General features: G+C 41.2%; 1 protein-coding gene across 2 annotated transcripts in view; it reads right to left on the reverse strand.

Annotated features, from left to right (window-relative positions):
- The window catches only part of si:dkey-234i14.2 (RNA-binding Raly-like protein), a 43,306-nt gene that overhangs the window by 3,216 nt on the left and 19,900 nt on the right, over window positions 1-20,190 (reverse strand). For both annotated transcript variants that reach the window (XM_052063535.1, XM_052063536.1), the window contains 3 exons: window positions 5,139-5,183; window positions 1,632-1,804; window positions 409-522 (listed from right to left, as the gene is read on the reverse strand). In XM_052063535.1, coding sequence (XP_051919495.1) covers window positions 409-522; window positions 1,632-1,804; window positions 5,139-5,183 — 332 coding nt within the window. The remainder of the gene's footprint in view (window positions 1-408; window positions 523-1,631; window positions 1,805-5,138; window positions 5,184-20,190) is intronic.

A 20,190-nucleotide genomic window follows, 5' to 3' on the forward strand; every position in this document is an offset into this window, starting at 1 on the left:
TGTAGTCATGTAGTGTTCCAATTTTGCATTGTTCAAGTTTAAGGCATCATCTGTCACAGTGCTTCCAAGCACAGTTTGCTCAGCATGTTATTAAACTGCCATAAGTCCCCATCTCCCCACTGCGGTTGATATCGACCTTGTTCAACATTTCAAAATTCCTGACTGGTGGAAAAAATAATGGGTTTGTCAGGTAAACACCACCCCAGTCTCCCAATCGTGCAGAAGCAACGACTCCTGAATGATTTTGATCAGCCGTGTGACTCGTGCAACAAATTGAGCAGAAATCTGAAATCTTGCATTTCACTGGAGTCAGCCTTAAAATGTTTGGGACGTGAAAATAGATGATGTATCGTTTGACCTCCCCTGCACCCATTTGCCAACACAGGCTTTTCGGAATGAAAGCCTCACCTTTATGTTCACCTGTGTGTGTATCCATCCTGTCAAGACTGTCAAGCAGCCCATCGATCTGTGTCTTTATCAGAGTCAGCTCCTTTTTAATCACTTGCAACTCCTCCATGTCCACTGCATAGACAGAAGAACCAAGATGTAAACCGCAAAACAGTAGAATCACTGGCACACTTCATTATTTACAGGTTAATTGATTAAGATTGATTCTACAACATATTTTAAAAAGCAGATAATGCTTAGACTTGGTGGGTAACCCTTCTATTTATAGGTGCTAGGACATTCTTACATGGCATTGACAGACGATGTTCATATTTCCAAGTGGGCTGTAAAGTTCAGATTTAATCATGCAATCATGCAACACGAAAATCATTCCGCGAACATGGCGTTGCTGAACTCATGCGACAAACAAAATTTGTGGTGGTTCTCATGACCGAGTGATTTCCGTGACGAACGAAAAATATGTGGATAAATATACATACAAATAACAGGAAAACAGAGTTTTTAATTGGAAATCTACAATATTTATTTTGGAGAGCGACCTTGTGAGTCTAAAATGTATTTTAGACAATTGTGTAAATGTGCACGGGATGTACTGTATATAATGCATACCGCTGTCCCAAAAGTCACTATACACATCTTTTTTTTTCTATTTCCTTTCAAGTTTCATTTGGAGAAATGTGTGGCCATCATCACTTGACAGTTTAGGCTTTGCAGTTTTTTAAAGCATATTCTTCCCTTGTCCATGGCTTGTCAATTGACACTGCAGGAGCTTTGAAAAATTCCCACCCGGCAAGAAACGTTTCTATCCCTGACCGCAGTTCAGCATGAATTTGAAAAGCTTTATGACCGTCACGCTGCTGCAACAAGTAGTGCAGGATCTGGTTCTTGACAAACCACGCAGCGGACGGCCTGCTACTAGCACAGCAGATGAAAACACCCGTCGGTGCGGGTAAAGCTTGATCACTTTTCAAAGCATCCATATGTGGGATCAGTGTGACTGCGAGGGGAGACAGAAAAACATCTTTTCAGGCAGCAATTTTGCAGCCCGGGCTCCAATCACAACGGGTGAGCCACACAGGGCAAGGGAATAATATGCTTCCAAAAAGCTGCAAAGCTGAGTTGTCAAGTGCCCACGGCCTCACATCTGTCCAAAATATGAGATACCTGCAAATTCCTCTCCGTATGTTGTCCAACGTGATCTGGATTACATCCATGCTACTCACACTTGGCTGTGGTGGAACTCGTGGAGTGGGCTCTGGAGCTTTTGGAATGGGTTCTGTCTCGACTGCGTCTGTGCTTGGAGGAATAGGAGGAAGAGCGGGATCGTTTGGGCAGACTCGGTCCCATTGAAGGCAGGGGAGACAGGGAGGCGGGGACACGCTGGTAGTCATACACCCTAGAATGCAAACAGACATAAAATCAAAGAAACATCAATTCCTGTATAAGAGCAGATAATAACGCACACACAATGCTGACATTCTTAGCTCTTAAGAAACAAACATTTTCAAACTCCATGTTAAACAAAGTTTGAAGCCAAAATAACACATTTTAAGTGTAGGGTAAAAAAACCCGTAAAGGAGCAACCGTCCTAACAAAGCATACTGGGTTTATCACCGTTTTGGGAATTGAGTGGTTTTGAGGTGAGATGAAAAATATTGAGGCCAAGAAAAGTGAAATGACATTTGTTATGAGTTGTGGCGATTAAACGTATGATTTGAAAATAGGGCAAAATGAAGAGAACCAGAAAAATGATTACCAAATTCTGTTATGCAAGTCCTGAAAATGTCAGACATGCAATTAAAATAAAATGGAAAAAAAGGAAACATTTATAAATATGTGCCTTAATATGCTTCATATGCAGTTTTCTGTCACTTTTCATCTGTTTAATTATTCTTGCTCTGGAATTGGTCCATCCTTGTGGAGAGCTCCATGTCTCTATCTTCCACAGAATGTAATTGGTCCTGCCATGGTCAATCAATAGCTCACCACCAGGCAAGGGGTGCCACTGACACCCTCTCAGGCCAATTTCCTGCCGGTTACACTAATGCAACTGTGTGTTGAGTTGATGTACTCAAGTTGTACTCAAAACTGATTTCACCACTTCTTGCATTAACCAAAGTCACCTGATCAAAGCCAACCAATGACAACAAAGATGCAAAAATCTAACAAACGATTGGAAAAAAAAAATACGGACTGCGACTTTCGCTTGAATGGTGCCATGTGCGTTTCCAACTTATGATGCTGAGACCAGTTGAATGTTCCTGTGACATGGACCTTCTTTGTCGAGTCAAAGCTAAGCTTCATTGGGTCAAGGAGAGATGAAAAGGTGCCTCCTTTCAAACAAAGGAAAGGACAGCACTGTTTAAAGTCTCGAGCGTGAAAATACAAAAAAAAGCACCTCTTTATATCATGCACACTTGTATTTTTTTTTTCAGTCCGCTTGTGGAATGTGGAAATATACTACACCCTCACCAAGTGGGAACCAATCCCACGCTGCCCGCACACAAGTCAGGCAAGTGTACCACTGCATCATCAGCGACCCCGTTTGGAAATAGTTTGAGCAAAGTCATCAACAAGACAGAGGCAAGCTGTCGGCAGCGAGCACTTAATGCAGGTTTACTGATTGAGCTGTTAGCCAGTCAGTCAGTCACAGCTCCGAGAAGTGTTTTCTTTGCTTTTTCACTCTGATGTCCTCTGAAGCCTCTCTACTGAGCCGAGAGCTCAGACAAACCGTGCTCATCAGCGGCACCCGCGTGCACACACATACACACACACACCTGCACACGCAGACACGCTTCACTGTGTCACATCAGGATGAAGTGTATTAGGCTGCCAAAAATGCGCGAGATTAGAGGCTTTGAGTATTGTCCGCGTGGGGAGACATAGGGACCAAATGGCTCATGGGAGTTAAAGTCTCTCAGAGCAGTTTGCAGGGGCACACAGACAATGTGTTGTTACACTGGCTCTGAAGTGTCATCCTAGAAAATAGAAGCTCAGGAGATGACAAAGGATTAGAGGAAAGTGTTGTGTGTGTGCGTGTGTGTGTGCGTGTGTGCGTGCTTGCGTGCATGTGTGCGTGTGTGTGAGAGCATGTTTGTCCCCATGGATTAGACCCCCATCGAAAGCAGCATTGTCAACTCGAACAGTTATCTTTGGCTCTGAACTTTTCCTTCATTTTTGCGCAAGGTGAAACTGGACAATAACAGTTTCGTCAGTCAGTGTTACACACCGATAATAGGAAATGCGACTGCACAAATGCAAACGCATGCAGTTCCTGTAGAGCGTGCATGTAAAAATGTGCATACACAGTAGATCCACAAACATTCACACACACATACACACACACACATTCGGCTGTCACTTATGCTAGCCAGCAGCATGGGGTAATCATGCACTGTGTTAAACCAAATTGAAAATCAGTGGCAAGTGTTGCCCTCCTGAGCAAAGGCGGGAAAATGCAGAGCAAGGAAAACAGCATCAAGGAAAGCATGACAGTTAATACACAAAGCAACAAAACATCATTGCGTGTGTTTGTGAGGGTAAGCCTGGGGGATATGTGAAGGTCCCGGAGCAATTTCAGTCTTGGACCAATAATACAAAGTCATTCCGAGCGGCAGTCTGTCAACCTAAATGCTACACAGCAAAGCAGTGGTGCTAATATCGAACAAATTTAAAAAGCACTACCAATGGGCAATAAGCAATCGACCAAGAAGACAGACTTTATGTTTTGCGATGAATTAGACAATAATCTGACTTGCCACATTATGTACATTTGCATACATCGATTGATAGTTTTCAGTTATCAAAATCTTGATTATTGTGGCTATAGCTTTCATCCAAGTATGACTTAAAAAACGTTGAATGTTAGGTGAATCGAAGACTTGAAATTTTCCACAAGTGCGATTGGCAACCAATCCAGGATGTGCCCAAGCCCACCACTCACTCGCCACCATGATTGGGATAAGATGCAGAAAATGGATGAATGGATGGATCTGAAATTTTAACTCCAGCCAAATGTACAGTCTAGACCAGATCCAGATGTAATATAGCGTACTTTGAGATTATAGATTCTGACCATGTACTGTATACACACAGCATTTTGTTGAAATCAAATTTGATTTGGATGAACACACATAGTGTCTTTTTAGTTTATTGATTTAACATTGACTATATGTGTTGCTTTTGTTCTTCGAAAAAAATACCACGTCATTTGATATATGTATAGAAACACAGCCTCGTTCTGATACATCGTAGGCAGTCTAATAACTCTCCAAAGAGGAAACAACAAAAATACTACAATAATATATATATATAAAATCAATTATAAAAATGTAAATTATTACTACTATTTTTTCACAGCCTAAAAGCATAATTGCTCATCTTTAAGTCACTATATTAATAAATCAAAGCGACCAATGTGCTTGCTAATCTTTTCTTTACGTCTGTGCATATTCTCAGTTATGCAACTCATGGCAAAGAACGCTTCCTGTTTGTTGACTTTGTCGTGTTCTCCCCCCCCCCCCCCAAAAAAAAATGGCCTAGGCAGTTATGCTACAAGGCAAATGATTTTGTCCACTTACTACATGTACAGCTCAAGTTGTTTGACAACCCGTTGGGCATTCATTAACGGATGTAGCAAAACAAATCAGCGATGAAGACTCTGAACACCCCCCCCCACACACACACGCACACAGTTTGAGTCAGATGTGTGTCCTGCTTCCTGCCAGTACCTGTCATAGTAGTCCTCGTAGCTGTCATCCAGGTCAAGCTCGTTCCTGCAAGACGGAGACAAAGAGGAGAGGGGAAGGACGGGTTAGTAAAGTATTTGTCATCTCTCGGTGGATCGGCAGTGGATTTGTTCTGCTGCAGTATCCACGTTGAAAAATAAAATTTATGTACTGTATGTATATGCCGAGCGAGTGCATCACCTCCATGTGTGATGAGAGAAGCTACGAGACAGAGAGAAAAGCCTAAGAGGGAGATTACACTGTGGCGTCAGACTTCAGCATTCCTGCACATTGCTGCTAGTAATCCCTTATGCCGCTACCCCGGTGATCTCATTGCCCTTTCATTAAACCAGGGTGCTTTATTCTAATTCGGACCTTTATCAGCTCCATTACTCAATTCCTCAGTCCCTCGCCAATGCATTTTTAGGATTAAAGCCACACAATCACAAATTGAATCAAATCAAATTGTACATGTTCAGGGATACCTGAACCTACAACCTCTTTGAGTTTCATATACTCACTATACTTTGTGGCACATTGTGGCACAAAGGCTGGACGTTTTAGGAATAGGAATTGGTTTCAAGGTGGCACGAACCTGGAAGTGAACAAAACAGGAACGGCACGTTGACAAAGGAGAATGACATGATTGATTTCAGCGCTAAAATAACCAGGAGAAAAAAAAGTAAATCTCTCCGATATGTACAGATATATGTGCTACTAGAATGAAAAAAAAATCTATCAGTGTAAAGAAAGTACTTCTCAGTATGAGTGGATGTTTGTGTGTATGGTTCCATCCTGATGAACAGCTGACCCATCCACTGTGTATCTCTCTCACACACAGTTGCAAAACTGGGAGAAGCTCCAGCTTGTGTTATTTTTCCAGGTTGCTTCAAGATATTTTGGGAAAGTAACGCACTCTCGAGCCGTGCCACCTGCTCATGGGTACTCGGGGAGGCAGACTCTCAGTGGAGGACAACCAAGATGTCATTTTTTTTTAATGCTGGAATAAGAAGGGCATGTCGTCACAATTACACTTGCGCTTTTATGTTGGAAACATCTTGTTGAGCTTGTGTGCTTCCATTTTGGATTGGACTTTAATTATGTTCTCTACCCACAGTGGCACTTGTCTGTCTCGCACCAGATGGCTTCCTACGCTCAGGAGACGGACAGCCACAAAATAATTCATCATGAGAGCTTGTGGTGAAGCTTTGCACATGCCAACATAAACACTGTGACATGCTGTTTGAGAGCATGCTGTCTGAGATGGAAGTCACAGATTCGGTTCCAACTAGAATGGCCCTCATTAGAACAGAGAAGAAGTTGTGTTTGATTCCTCCAAGTAGATACTGTAAAAGTACAACATTAACAAAAACAAAATGCCCCCTAGCAGTGGTGGGTAGAGGCGCCAAAATTTCTTCTCAAGTAAGAGTACTGGACAGTACTAGGACAGAGTTGGGTAATGCAAAGCCTGAGGGCCAAATCCGGCTCACCCATAGTTTTTGAACGGTCGTCACATCGACGGTGAAATCAATGCTAAATATAAAAAAATTGTTGAGCACAAAAAAAATGTGAAAGTTGTTAAGCTCTTATTTTATGTGCACACGTGTGGAAGCTAATGCAAGTGAGGTATCTTACTTACTTACATACTGCATCATCAGCAATGATGCAGCAATCAGTATCAAGATGATGATACGTAGTGACTTGAGAAGAGAGAGATCATCAGCAATAAACTACTCTGTTTACTGGCTCTTAAATCCGTTTGTTGGATTCTAAACTGCTTTGTAGTTGGCTGTCACCATACTGCTGTCTTGCATAAATATTTTTGATGTGATCAAAAAGTTTATAACTTCCTTACAATACATTGTATAATACAATATGAACAAATCTATTTTCCATTTCGTTTCGATCAGTATCAGCATTGCTTAACAATGTGATATGAATTAGTGCTCAACAATGTCTCCCTCAATAAAAGCAAATGATCTGTTCTATATCATTTGAATGACAACACAAATGATTAAGCTTTGTCAATAACATCAGTAGCCGTGCATTAAAGAAGAAATATTTGGAGATTCATTACTCATCTGAGGTCAACAGGTCAATGGGTTAGAATAACGACATGACAACTAACAAGTATTTTCCAGTGGAATTCAATGAAGACAAATTCACAGCAGTTAGCCTATTTGGAGTATAATTACCTCCGAAGTGAACACTTGAGTGACCGGGTCATGGGAGCATGTGTGTGTGTGTGTGTCTGAGAAAGATGGGTAAAGGGAGAGAGTGAAAGAGAGAGAGGGGGGAGAGAAAGCGAGCGAGAGGCAGAGAGTGAGAGAGAGAGAGAGAGAGAGAGAGAGAGAGAGAGAGAGAGAGAGAGAGAGAGAGAGAGAGAGAGAGAGAGAGAGAGAAGGAAAGAGGGAAAGTGTGAGGGAGACAGATGGACACAGGGTCACTAAAGGCTAATTAATTTCTTTTCATAATTTCTCAAGTGCCAAAGCAATCCATTAGACATGACTGGCTATAAATCATCTGCCTCAATGTGTCTATATGTACCGGCCTGTATGCCTGTATGCGTGTGTGTGTGTGTGTGTGTGTGTGTGTGTGTGTGTGTGTGTGTGTGTGTGTGTGTGTGTGTGTGTGTGTGTGTGTGTGTGTGTGTGTGTGTGTGCATCATTATACCAAAAGCCTAAAATCAGCAGTCAGAGCTGAACCATACTATCCAACAATGGTCGAATAAACATATACTCGTGGCAAAATGTATGGTCTCCTTTGGTTAGATTGTACAGCATGTATATGTAACATAAAACGCGTCAAAATGTATTCATTTTCTCAAGTTTATATAACGAAACCACAATTTGTTCAGATTTCACTGAATAACTCATTCAGTGCCGTGGACGTTTATGTTCATTCACTGGAATCCAACCGTGGTTACTGCCACCAACATTGTATTTATCAAGTACAGGTATGTTTTTCAAAGGGTAGGCACAGAACATAGTCTTGTGCTTGGCTTTTCTGTGAAACCACCGTAACACTAAAAGATACCTGGAATTGGCAGCCTTGCATGGTTTTGGATTCAGTCTAGCTTGTGAGCAGAAGATACAGATTAGGAGGCGAACATCAGCTTGTCACATTGATTACGAGGGCGAGAAAGCACAACACATTGAAAGTCGGACTAGTTTAGTCACTTCTCACTTGAACCGAGTATGTATGTTTACTGTATGATATAAGCAGAGTTTGTGGCACAGTAGTAGCAAGTGTGTCGCACTGGTGAGAATGATGCAGTGAATGAGGAGTGTCTTGTAAAAAAAGCCAATGATCCACAACTCAAGTCAGGCGGTGAGTCAGTGTCACTCAAAGGGCGTTTCTTAATAGCATATCTGTAATAATAATCATCATCATCATGTCATCATTTTAGCATTTAAAACCCTTTTCAGTCTTGTTTTTGTTGTTTCTTAGTTTTGATCCACTTGATCAGATTGATGTAACATCCAGTTGAAACCAACCCATGTTCTATCTCTGATTACGTCCTAAAAAAACAACAAAGCGGCAGAAACCTTTTTTTTTCCCCCCCATGGTAAAAGAAGAGAATATACTGTTTATTTTGGCAGATTTGATGCTTATATTGTCACGATACAATATTCCGTGTGTCTCAAAAGATTAGTCAAAAACTGTGAAATGTGTTCTCACCATCTGATGACATGCAATTACTGTAACACAGAGAGGGAGGGAGAGACCAAATGGGCTTATGTCGACTTTTGTACTGAGCAGGGCAGAGCTTTGAGTTCAATCAACTGACACGAGAGCATGACTGTGTTTTTGTACGACTTGAGAGGTGTTTTCCGAAACATTTTGATGTAACTCTGAATTGTTTAGCGTTTGAATTTAGAGGGTCCAATTTACGCCGGTGTCGATTTTAGAATCACGACAACTACAATCGCACAGACTCACTCACGATGATGATGTTCAAAGGAGAGTGTTTTTCAAGATAATGGTCGTACTTGAGCCAACTGAATAGCAAAACCCAGTCGTGATGCTCCCCTGAAATTGCAAGTCTGCCACAACACCATCCAACAACCAGAGGACACATGCTGCGCTCAAATAGCATGATTTTCTCATAAAATGCTACACTTTGTCATATATTCAAATATATGGTGAGGGCATAATATTGTAAACATTCGCTCATGTTCTCAAACTCGACAATTGGTGTGTTTTCTACTCATTGCAGAACATTTTCATTCAAGACTACTAAGTCACCCACAATACCAGGCACACCAACACAGTTGTATCCACATTTTATTGTGGCAGCTTTCCAATTTCATTTTCCAATTTACCAATTGGAAAATGAAATTGTTTAACATAAGGCGATTAATGCATACTCTTCTCTATATTCACAAAATGTAGAAAATATTTTACCAATGTACTTCAATTAAATGCATGAAAATCAACCAGCCATCCATCCATCCATCCATCCATCCAGTCAATCGCAGGGCACACATAGACAAACAACCATTCGCATTCACAATCACATTAAGGGACAATTTGGAGTGTTCTATTAATCTGCGATGCTTGTTTTTGGAATGTGGGAGGAAACCGGAATACCCAGAGAAAACCCATGTTTATTGCATTTTCTCCTGGTTCATTGTTAGAAGCGTGGTTGTTTGTAATTTGTCGGTTTTGCTTTGTGTCAATTGATCTATCTTGGTCTATGTTTGAGGGATCCACTCTGATTTCGGATTTCTGGATTTTATATCAATGGTTGCGTGTTGTGACACTTGGCAGTTGTGAACTGTCAATTAAAACCAAGAAAGAAATACGCCTTTCAAAAATGCATGATAGTAAATTGTTATTGATTTGAGGTATTGTAAAGGTTGCGGCACTTGATACTACTATCGAGAATAGCTGAGCTGAGACTCAGAGCTTATCTACTTTCTTTTTAAATTTACCAGTGTTCTTTTTGTCTTTTCTGACACCTCATATAGATCAAGTGATAGTCAAGATATTGCTGTACAACTTCTCATTTTTGTCTTGTCCTAGACATATTATTTAGAGATTCATTATTTCTCAAGGTTGCATCTTTATTATTTCTCAAGGGCCTACTTTCACTTGCACACTTTTCTAATCAATGCCATGTTCATGGCAGTAGAATATCAATACTGTAATACAGCACCATGTAATCTACTCGTAGGTGTCCATTATCGCTTGGCTCACCAGACCGCATCGTGTGAATGTACAGTAAGCAGCGCATGGGCTGATTTATCACCGAAAGGCTACTCGAGCCAATGAGAGAGGCTCCAGGTTGGATTATTGGCTGAAAGCAATTCATTCATCTTGAGATAAGGACTGTGCTTCCGATTGCAATCATTTTTCCTGTCTTTAGTTTATGTTGCATTGAATGTCTGACAGCACATTAGGTTTCACGGCTGGCCACGTTATCGTAAAAAAGAAGCCGAGGAGCTGTAGATGGATTGTCGATGCATCAAAAAGGCACTGAGAGTGAGAGTAAGAAGAGATGGCGCAACAGACAGAAAGCATCAGTCAACATGAGATACGTACATCAGAGAGCAGGAGACTCGAGAAAAAGTGACCCGAGAAAGAATGATTGCTTCTCTCTTTGCCCACCTCACACCACAGGATCTGACTTGTCTCCTTGATGCCAATGGGTGCATTCACGGATTGGTAAAGCCTCACTCATTTGGCCGGTGGATAACAGTAGAGTGGACAGAGTGAGAAAGGATGGGTGCATTACTTTGCCTCATTTTCAAGAAGTTTATAGCTCAGTATATGCCACCTATGAATTAAACTATAGGAACATAATTGAAAATAAAGGTCAACAGCGGGGGACATTAGGAATTCCCAATTCACACTTTCCAATGGCTGCTTAATACAGGAAGAAGACAAACAGCTGTTTCCAAATTTGTTGTTGCACAAGAGTGACTATTTCCTGTCAATCAATCGACACATTACGGCGACTGTACGTCTGCCCTCTATGTATTGTTTCTCTGCAGAAAAAAATGCATTTATGACCGCAGCATAACTATACCAAGGAAATGTATTTACAATGTACAATTCCAATGTCTGCCCCCAAAAAATAAATAAAAAAACTCAAGACTTTTTTTCTTTTTATTTATTCATTTATTTTAAAAAAAAGTTTTTTTATGAAGCTTTCTTGCTCAAAACGCTTCTAGTATTTGAAAGTTTGGGTGAAACTAATGCCCATCTTTGCATTTGACTACACAGCTTGTCAAGGCTATCGGCTATCTCCGGTCCAAAACGGGCACTATTCAGCAGAGGTTGGGATACCAGTATATGTGTAAGTAAGTCTAAAGCAAGTCCCAAGTTACTTGGGATTTGCTGATCGAGCAAATTGTGAGTTACAGTGGTACCCCTACTTACGAACATCTCTACATACAAAATTTTCAAGTTATGAAACGCCTCAACAGGAAAATATTGCCTCTTACGAAAGAAATTTCAAGATACGAAAGGTAAATATACCTTTCTGCTACTCGCAGCTCCAAGTTTCCTGAACACAACATACTTTTAGTTGCTCTGCCATTGGCTACTACCTAGCATCTTCCTGGCATCCTATTGGCTGAACAGGACCTCTAACGTATTTGTCCATGTGTGGAGATAGATAAATAGATATGTGTCGATGCAGCGTCCTGGTGCCTCGTATCAGGAGGTGTTAGGTCCTGTGATGTCGGGTGCCAAAAAGTGGTACAACACAAACATCTCAACTTGACACACTCAAATGAGATACCAAACTGCTTATTTATGGACAATGGCTTTTGGAGAACATGTGGATGATGGGCACAATGAGCTGGGTGAGTCAGATTCTCCCGCAGCTGTCGGGGTGTGGACATTCCCAACTGATGCGCTTAGTCTCTAAGATCAGTATGGCGGGGCCGAGGCGTAGCACGGCCGCGTATGATTCATGCACCACTGGCCTATCGGCCAGAGAATGTCTGTCCTGGAAAACAAGACTGTGCCTGTCTTTTTAGCAAAGTCCTGGGCTCTCAAATCCTTGGCACAGAGAACAATTTATTTTAGTTTCCGAAATAGGGGCAGATGGTTGTGCCATTACATCTTAATTTATAGCTTTCAGGCACCAAGTTGGGAAAGTCCTTGAGCTACTTACTATTTCAGTTGACAGGAAACAAGGTGATGTTGCAAATTGGAGGAGAACAATTGGCAATGAGAGAGGAGACAATTAATGGCTATGGATTGTATAAACAAAAGATTAACATAATCCCTCTTTCAAATCTCACTGTGTAACAGGTGTTTACAGTGATTACAAAACAACAATCCTTTTGAATAAACTGCTCTTTCAGTATCTACAGCAAAGGACACATGCAAGCAAATATTGAGTGTGACTTTATCCAGTCAGATTATTTGTCTGTCCTGTGCTTAAATGGGAATAGAATGTGAGGATAAGAATAAAAAAGATCACAGTGCGTCAGGTCAAAGCCAATTCAATAACAAAAGATATGGAGAGTGATACATGTCTGTCCAGGCTCAAGTTACTACTGCTTTCACATGGGAGTGCACATACAGACGATCTGGGTAGATGCCGTGGGCCCTATTTTCAAGCACAGTGCAAGTCTATCACGATATAACTCTACATGGGTGGAATTTTCTTTCTTTTGGCGCTTTTGCAGACAAGGGCTGTTGGAAACAGGTTTTGCCTGAACACAGCAGACATGATTCCCGGCCGATGGTAGGGGCTCATCTCATTCCCTTTAAATTCAGCGCAAGAGCGCACAATCTACATGGCTAGAGCCCATGCAGAAGATTGACACCTGCAAAGGATGTTTATGTGGAACATCATGATTCACCACATGCGAATGATAAATCAATAAATGAAGATCACAGATTACTGCTTTGAAGTGGGCACCTGAAGACTGCCTTCCGCCCCAATTGTTCACGTCCATACGCAAGCCGCACAAATTCCGTGTTTAAGTATATGATGAAGCAAGCTAATCTGAGGAGTTTGCAGTTATAACATTGACCAAGCAATGAACCCGGTAGGAGTAAGCCAGAATGATGAGGAGAAAGAACATTTGCATTGCAGGAGGGATTTTTCTTATTTATCCACTTTAAATAGATCCAAAAAGTATGTCAGATTTAGGACGGAAGCCTGGCATTTTACATTAAGTATTGTAGCTTAATCTGGTAGTATGCATGTATGTGTATGAGTGCTTGTGTGTGTATCTTTATACAAAAGGCCATCTGAAAAAAGACATGCAACTTTTTAAGTTAATTTGGATAGTAATGATGAGCCATTCTGATGATAAAACAACATACAGTAATTGCTATGCACGTTTGATAGTTAGACCTTGTTGTGACTGCCAAGTGAGCTATGAAGGCTATTTGAAACGGCTTAATTAACATGCAGAGCATGTTGGTAGAGGGCTGGTTAACGAATTTACAAGTCTCAAAGGTCGTAGTTGGCCGTCGACCTAAGCATTTCAGAGTTATTAAAGATACTTAGTGTAAGTACAGAACAAAGTCAAGTGCAAGGACATCACTACAGGGCGACTAAATGACAGAAGTGAATCAAGGCCTTTTTGACAGTCCTGTCAGAAGTGCTCATTACAAGAAAAGTGGGGGAACTTCTCCAAGCAGCATGAATGTGACGGTGTCGTTTGTTGAATCATGCTGTTTAATAATAACAAAGCAGAGGATACTAAATGTCTGGAAAAGATTAGACACGACTGTAAGTAGAAGCTGTAATTTTAATCATTGAACCTGCATGGTTGACGATAAGGTTCATCGAGTGAATTTCCTTGATGAGTTTGAATGAAAGGGTATTCAGCAGCTGATATTTGGAAATAATACATCTTTGATTGCAAAATAAAAATGGATTCATAGGGTATGACATCTTAACTCTCAGAGACACATCTTACAAAGCGATAAAAATTACTACGCCGTCTTTAGGGTTGGGAATGCCAGTATATGACACACACTTGCTACATTTGATCCACCTTGCACAACTATTTTGTCACTATATGGACAGAAGTATTGGAGCAAACGACCATGACACATACAGAAAGACTAACCAGAAAGTCGTCTTTGAAAGCAAAACAGCTTCCACTCTACTGTGAAGGCTTTCTTCAAGATTTTGATGTCTGTGGGTTTTTTTGTCCATATATCCCCAAAATATTTTTGAGGTTGAGGGTCACTGTGGCCTGACCCAAAATGCAAAATTAAGATTCTAAGGTAAATAAGGGGTCTATCGTAATAGGTGATAAACTGATCTAGAAATACTGTACAGTTTTTTGCCATACAATTAGACTGAGTTAACATTGGCATGTTTGATGCACTACACTACATAAGAGGGAAGGACACTGCAGCACTCTGTCATTTACCCCCCGCCCCCTCCAAAAAAAAAAAAAAGAAGACACTAAAGGTCTCACAGGGAGCAGTAATTGGAAAATTTTAGGTTTCAGGATATTTTGTGCTAATTAGCCGCATTACACAGCAGGAAGGTGACAAGTGACATCCATGGCGCTTACAGCTACGCCTCAGCCGCCACCCGTCATGCTAAAAAAAATGAGGTTGAACGGCAGAGGTAATGTTGCTACCACTGGGCGATAGGTCCTGTCAAAATCGACTTGCAGCCCAAAGTTAAAAGGTTACTGGCGACTGCCTAGAGCAATTAATCTTTCCTGCCATTTTAGCTTAGTTCGCTGATTCGTTTTCATGGGCTATTGTCATGAAATTATTGGAGAATTAAAAGCTATATGTTTCAATTTAACTGCATGAAGGGCAAAGCAGAATGGTGGCACCAAGATAAAGTTAACTTCCATGCCAACTGCAGCAAAATATTCTCGAATAAAATATAACAGCGCTGTGTGTGTGCACGTGCATGTGTGTGCATGAACACTGCATGCATCCATCCATCCATCCATCACTTTCTGCACAGCTCGTGATTAAGGAAATGTGATTATAAGCTGCTTTGAACATTCGACTTTAAACCCCTTTGTCACATGCTCAAAAATAAAGTACCGTATTTTCACGACTATTCGACGCATCGTACTAATGGCCGCAGTCTCATTAATGCGTGACATTTCTGTATTTTACACATACACAGGACGCATCGTACGAATAGCCGCAGTTTTACAGTGGTAAAACATACGCCAGCTTAAACATACGGCATGCATGCGCGCACTCTAACACGTTAGCTTGAAGCATACGGTAGCATGCCAAGACATACAGATAAGATAAAAACACGTTTTTAAAAAGGCAACGAAAGCAGAACTGAGTTCGGGTGTATTTTATTTAGCCATCGTACAATGTTCTCACGTTTTCGATCAATCATCACCCAGAAATCCATCAAAGTCCTCATCCTCTGTATCAGAAGCAGAGGACTGCACATCTCAGTTGTCATTGAATGCATCACATGCTAGTGTGAGTTGCTACGCATTGCCGAGCGGAAAGAAGGAGTAGCAACAGCAAAGTCAACATTTCTCTCGTGTGAAGCTTTCCCACATTTGAAAGTAAAGAACAGAGCGAAACATGGTGGCAGCGCGTGTGTGTGTAGAAAGAATTGAACAATTGTGCAAGTACCGTAATCCATCAAAAACGCCGCGTTCCCTCTCGTTGTTGCGTATTGTGGCGTAACTCGCCCAGCGCTGCCTCTCACTCTTTGTAAAGTTGTGTTTGCCATCGATCATTGTTCCCATGCTGTTCGCAACTTTACTTTGAACGCCCGGTTGATGCCAATGTCCAGCGGTTGAGTGTTCTTTAGTCAAGCCTCCGGGAATAACGGCAAGCTCAGAGTTCATTTGCTTGACTTGATTTTTCACCGCTGCTATGAGATGGTCACGCATGCCAAAAGCATAACCGGTGGCTTTAAGTTTTAACTGAGCTTCGTAGGCATGTCTCTTTGTCGAATTTATTTTCAGGGGTTCTTAGAAACCAAAACCGGAGTTGTTTTGCAACAATGCACATTGCCACACGCTATACAAGTGTTGGTACTGGCTTGAGGCGTCCACTTACACGCCCACCCTTCACCATTGGCGGACTAGCTTGTCTGTCCTCTCTCTCCCTCTCTCTGTCTCTCCCTCTCCATATATGTATATATACACGCCCACCCTTCCCTGATTGGCCGACTTCTTTCACAGTCACTTCCGCCTTTTCTCTATATAAACAGCGTGTCGGCTGTCAGTCAGATTTTGGAACTCAGCTCATATAAAGGACGCTCCGCACCATAAGGCGTCCTGTCCATTTTGGAGAAAATTTAAGACTTTTAATGGCGCCTTATAGTCGTGAAAATACGGTACCCCAAGTACCTGTTCCATTTGTTACTTAGTCTACTCAAACCCTGAGGGACTCCGTATTGGATGGTAAGGAGAAATAGTTATAGACATGAACATGACATTTCTACAAAAAAAAAAACAGTCTAAAAAAAGTTTGCGATAAGTTAAAAAGATGTTTTAATGTTGAATTTTGACATCCGTGCAATTAATGTTCTCAAAATCAATTTTGCATAGCCGAGTAACATTAATTCAGAAAAATTTCCATGCTCATTTTAAGACTAATGTTTTTTATCATTACATGATATGGTACAGTGTACCGTTACTGTGAAGGGATTTGATGTATCCCATGATATGAATTTGAGGCTATATCACCCAGCCCTACTAGACACCCTTAAACTCAGTCCCCTTGCTAACCTCCATTACCCCTGAGTGCTGACAGAGCTTTTGCCATTCTAGGCCACAGAAAAGCCTCCTGCTGCCTCTTAAACACCCTCAAACATTCCCTTCTCTTCCCTCACTTTCACACACCCACTTCTATATTTGATTTGCTTCTGCATTCTACAATGAAAATAAATTCTTTTTTCTGCATGCCCTGTCCAGGTCATCTTCTATTCACATGCTGCAAACTGCAATCAACATTTTTAAGCGGGAGCAACTGACAAAGCCTTATAAATACACAGTAAATAGAAATGCTGGCACTTTTTACTTTAATCGTGGCAAGTGGAATTCAAAATATTATCAAAGAGCCCAAGAAGCATAATTTCACAATTTAATTAGCAAATTCATTCAGATAGTTCAGGCATGTCTAATATGTCGTGCGCACGTGTTGAGTTCTGAACACCGAATCATCTTTTAAGTGTGCCTTTTGATGTTTTTTTTTTTTTTTAAATAAAAGCACTTTTTGAACTTTGGCCTATGTGGTTAACATTTTATTGGGCCTGAAAAAAACATTACGCTCCTCAGAACTGACTCACTATCTAAATGCAAACTATTGAGTGTCCTCTCTGATGCCCCTCACACAGACATAGTGAGGACAAGTTGAATGTGTTAAAAGTCATTAAGGGCTCCAGGCCGCAGATATCATCTTAAAGCAAATTGGCTTGAAGGCTGGTAAACTTCTCAATTTCTTTTCAAAGTGCCTCTAGGTGTAGGATGAATGAAGACTGCACATGTGTGAGTAAAGTCTGGTGACAAATGTGCGCACAGCACAGCCTCTCTGTCGTGCCGAACACTGGGGTGCATGTGTACTTTTATGTTGGGCGCATGCAGAGACATCCAATCTGTGTGCATGTGTGTGTAAGGGTGCAGGCTCGCCCGCTTGCTACCCCGGGGGCTCAGAGCCCATTTCCTGTTGTGCAGTGTGATAAGTTTCCCTGTCAGATCCTCCCAGCACCACTATATTTCTGATAAGCTCCACTGCTAGTTTTCCCGACCTCTGGCACAGAGATCAATTTGAGATTGATTCGGAATGCCCTGCTGGGCCAAGCTGGAAGATCAATTTAAGATGGATTGTTCCCACCAGGGGAGCTGATGACACGCGGCGCATTGCTCACTTGCTTCCCCGCGATTTTACTTTCCTCACCCCTCACGTTCCCTGACCATTATTTCTTTTGCTCTCTGCATTTTTCCTTCCATATCTACTCGTCTTTCAATTGTTTCACACTTGCCCTCTGCACCTCACTCCATCTATCTTTTGGGCCTGTGTGGCAGTCTTTTATTTATGCCTCCACCCTTCGCCCTCTCCCACCTGTTTCTCCCACTTGTCTTTTTTTGCTTACAGTGTGGGCTATTCAGTTGGGATAGAGATGACTTTACTAGAAGGGAGAGCGAACCTTAGGGAGTGATAATGATAAGCATGCAGGTCAGCGGTGCTAACTGATCTGGATAAACAGAGTGAGTTGGGTCAAGTTTACTGATGTTATAGCTTGTCTAACCTAAAAATAGGTTGATGGAGATATTCCATAAACAGGGAAGAAGAGTTTCACAACTGACTCAGTAAGCTGCAGCAGTAGTGGAAATACTCGCTGAGGTTGAAAAATATACACCTGTGATATTGTTACATGACAACATATGTTGAGCCACCACGTCTTTAAATATCTGTTGCTTAAAGGGCTCTAACAACATGATTCCGATGCTATTCATTAGCTTAATGTGTGGCTAACCGTCTATGGCAGTTTGCATGATTTGTTAGTGTTAAGATTTTTTTTTCTATGACCAAAGTGTGTTATTCTATTGGCCATATGTTATTGTTTAGTTTGATAGTAAGAAAATTAACTCGGTATGGCAATAAACAGCTTGAAGCCACTAATTTTCCCCCTTTTTAATTTTTTTTTTTTTATCACTATCTGCCAAACTGTTGTATGTTACCACAACAAACAGACCACAACAACAACAAACTTATGGCAAACTGGAAAGTTAGCGTATTTGTCTTTCTTAATTGCTCGGTACATTATAGTTTAGGGCCCTGAACCAACATAGCATACTTGTCATGGAAGCTGTTTGCCCAGGGCACCATACAAAAAAAAATGAAGAATGTAGATATTTCAGAGGCATCCATTCTGTGACTGCACTAATGCATTAATGCGACAGAGACTTTCATGTTTTGCTTTATTATACACAGGCAAATATGAAAACATAACGATAGTAATGTATCCTTGTAAACATGGGTCCACATAAAACATTTAGAATGGTTCTCAAATGAGGCCCAGAGGTTGTTGTTTGCTGTCATTTTTTTTTTTCTCCATGAACGTACAGCACATCTAGGCAAGGTCTATCATTAATGTGTGTGTATACTGTAAAGTTCTTTTCTGTCTCATGGCGATTTAAGCCATTAGCGAGGAGCCAGCAGTCACAGCAGTTGTTTAAAGGCTCCTATGCAATGTGCCACAAGGCTCAATTTCAAAATAAAAGAGAAACAAGTAATACTGTCCATTCATATCAATGCCTCAGTTAGGTTTTATTTTACGGTTGGCCCACGGAACAATCATTGTGGCGGCTCACTTGACTTCAATCTGAGGCTGGCCTGGCCACAGCTGAGCGGTACAAACTGAGCTGCATTGTTCTTAGTGTACAAAAGTGCGGTGAAAGACTTCAACTGGACCACTGGAATATTCCATTTCCAGTGTTCATGTGCACCGGTGCACTGCTTATGTACACCCCAGATTCTAAGCTAAAATGAATAGACTTTAATATACTTTAACGGTACCAACTTGGCAATAGCGGGTTTCGCTTGCCCCTCGTTTATACAATGTCAATGGAAACAAATATTTTGGTAGCGAAAGCTAATGTTGTATGACACAGCATTTTTTGATTGGCCATCTGCGACATTTCGATGGGGTTCATCGGCCATTCACATTTTGAATCACAGCAAAACCATTGGTGGACAATCGGGATTGCATAAAGACTAATTCTTCGACAGTTCAGTGGCCGCGTTTCTCAATGTCTGGCTAACCGAACGATGAACAAATATGATGTCAACCATGACACGAAGATTTTAGTATATATAGATTTAGTACATATAACTTCATGAAATTCACTTTGAATGATTTTTCCTCAAGTGATAAATGTTATTAAACAACATGTTGTTTTCCGTTTCTGTAGTTGTTCTATAGTCCCTACAATCTCACCTTTACAAAGCTCCAGACTGACCATATATCTTCTGAGCATCACATCTGCGTTCTATCACTCACTCCTTTCTTCGTTCAAGCTTCCTCACTGTCACTCTCTCCAGCTCAGTGAAGCCAGCAGATGCGCCCCTCAACCTTTTTTTCTTTTTGGGGGGCACAATGACCTTTTCTCCAGCA

This window comes from Hippocampus zosterae, chromosome 4, assembly GCF_025434085.1.
Source record: "Hippocampus zosterae strain Florida chromosome 4, ASM2543408v3, whole genome shotgun sequence".
In the NCBI taxonomy this organism is placed as follows: domain Eukaryota; kingdom Metazoa; phylum Chordata; class Actinopteri; order Syngnathiformes; family Syngnathidae; genus Hippocampus; species Hippocampus zosterae.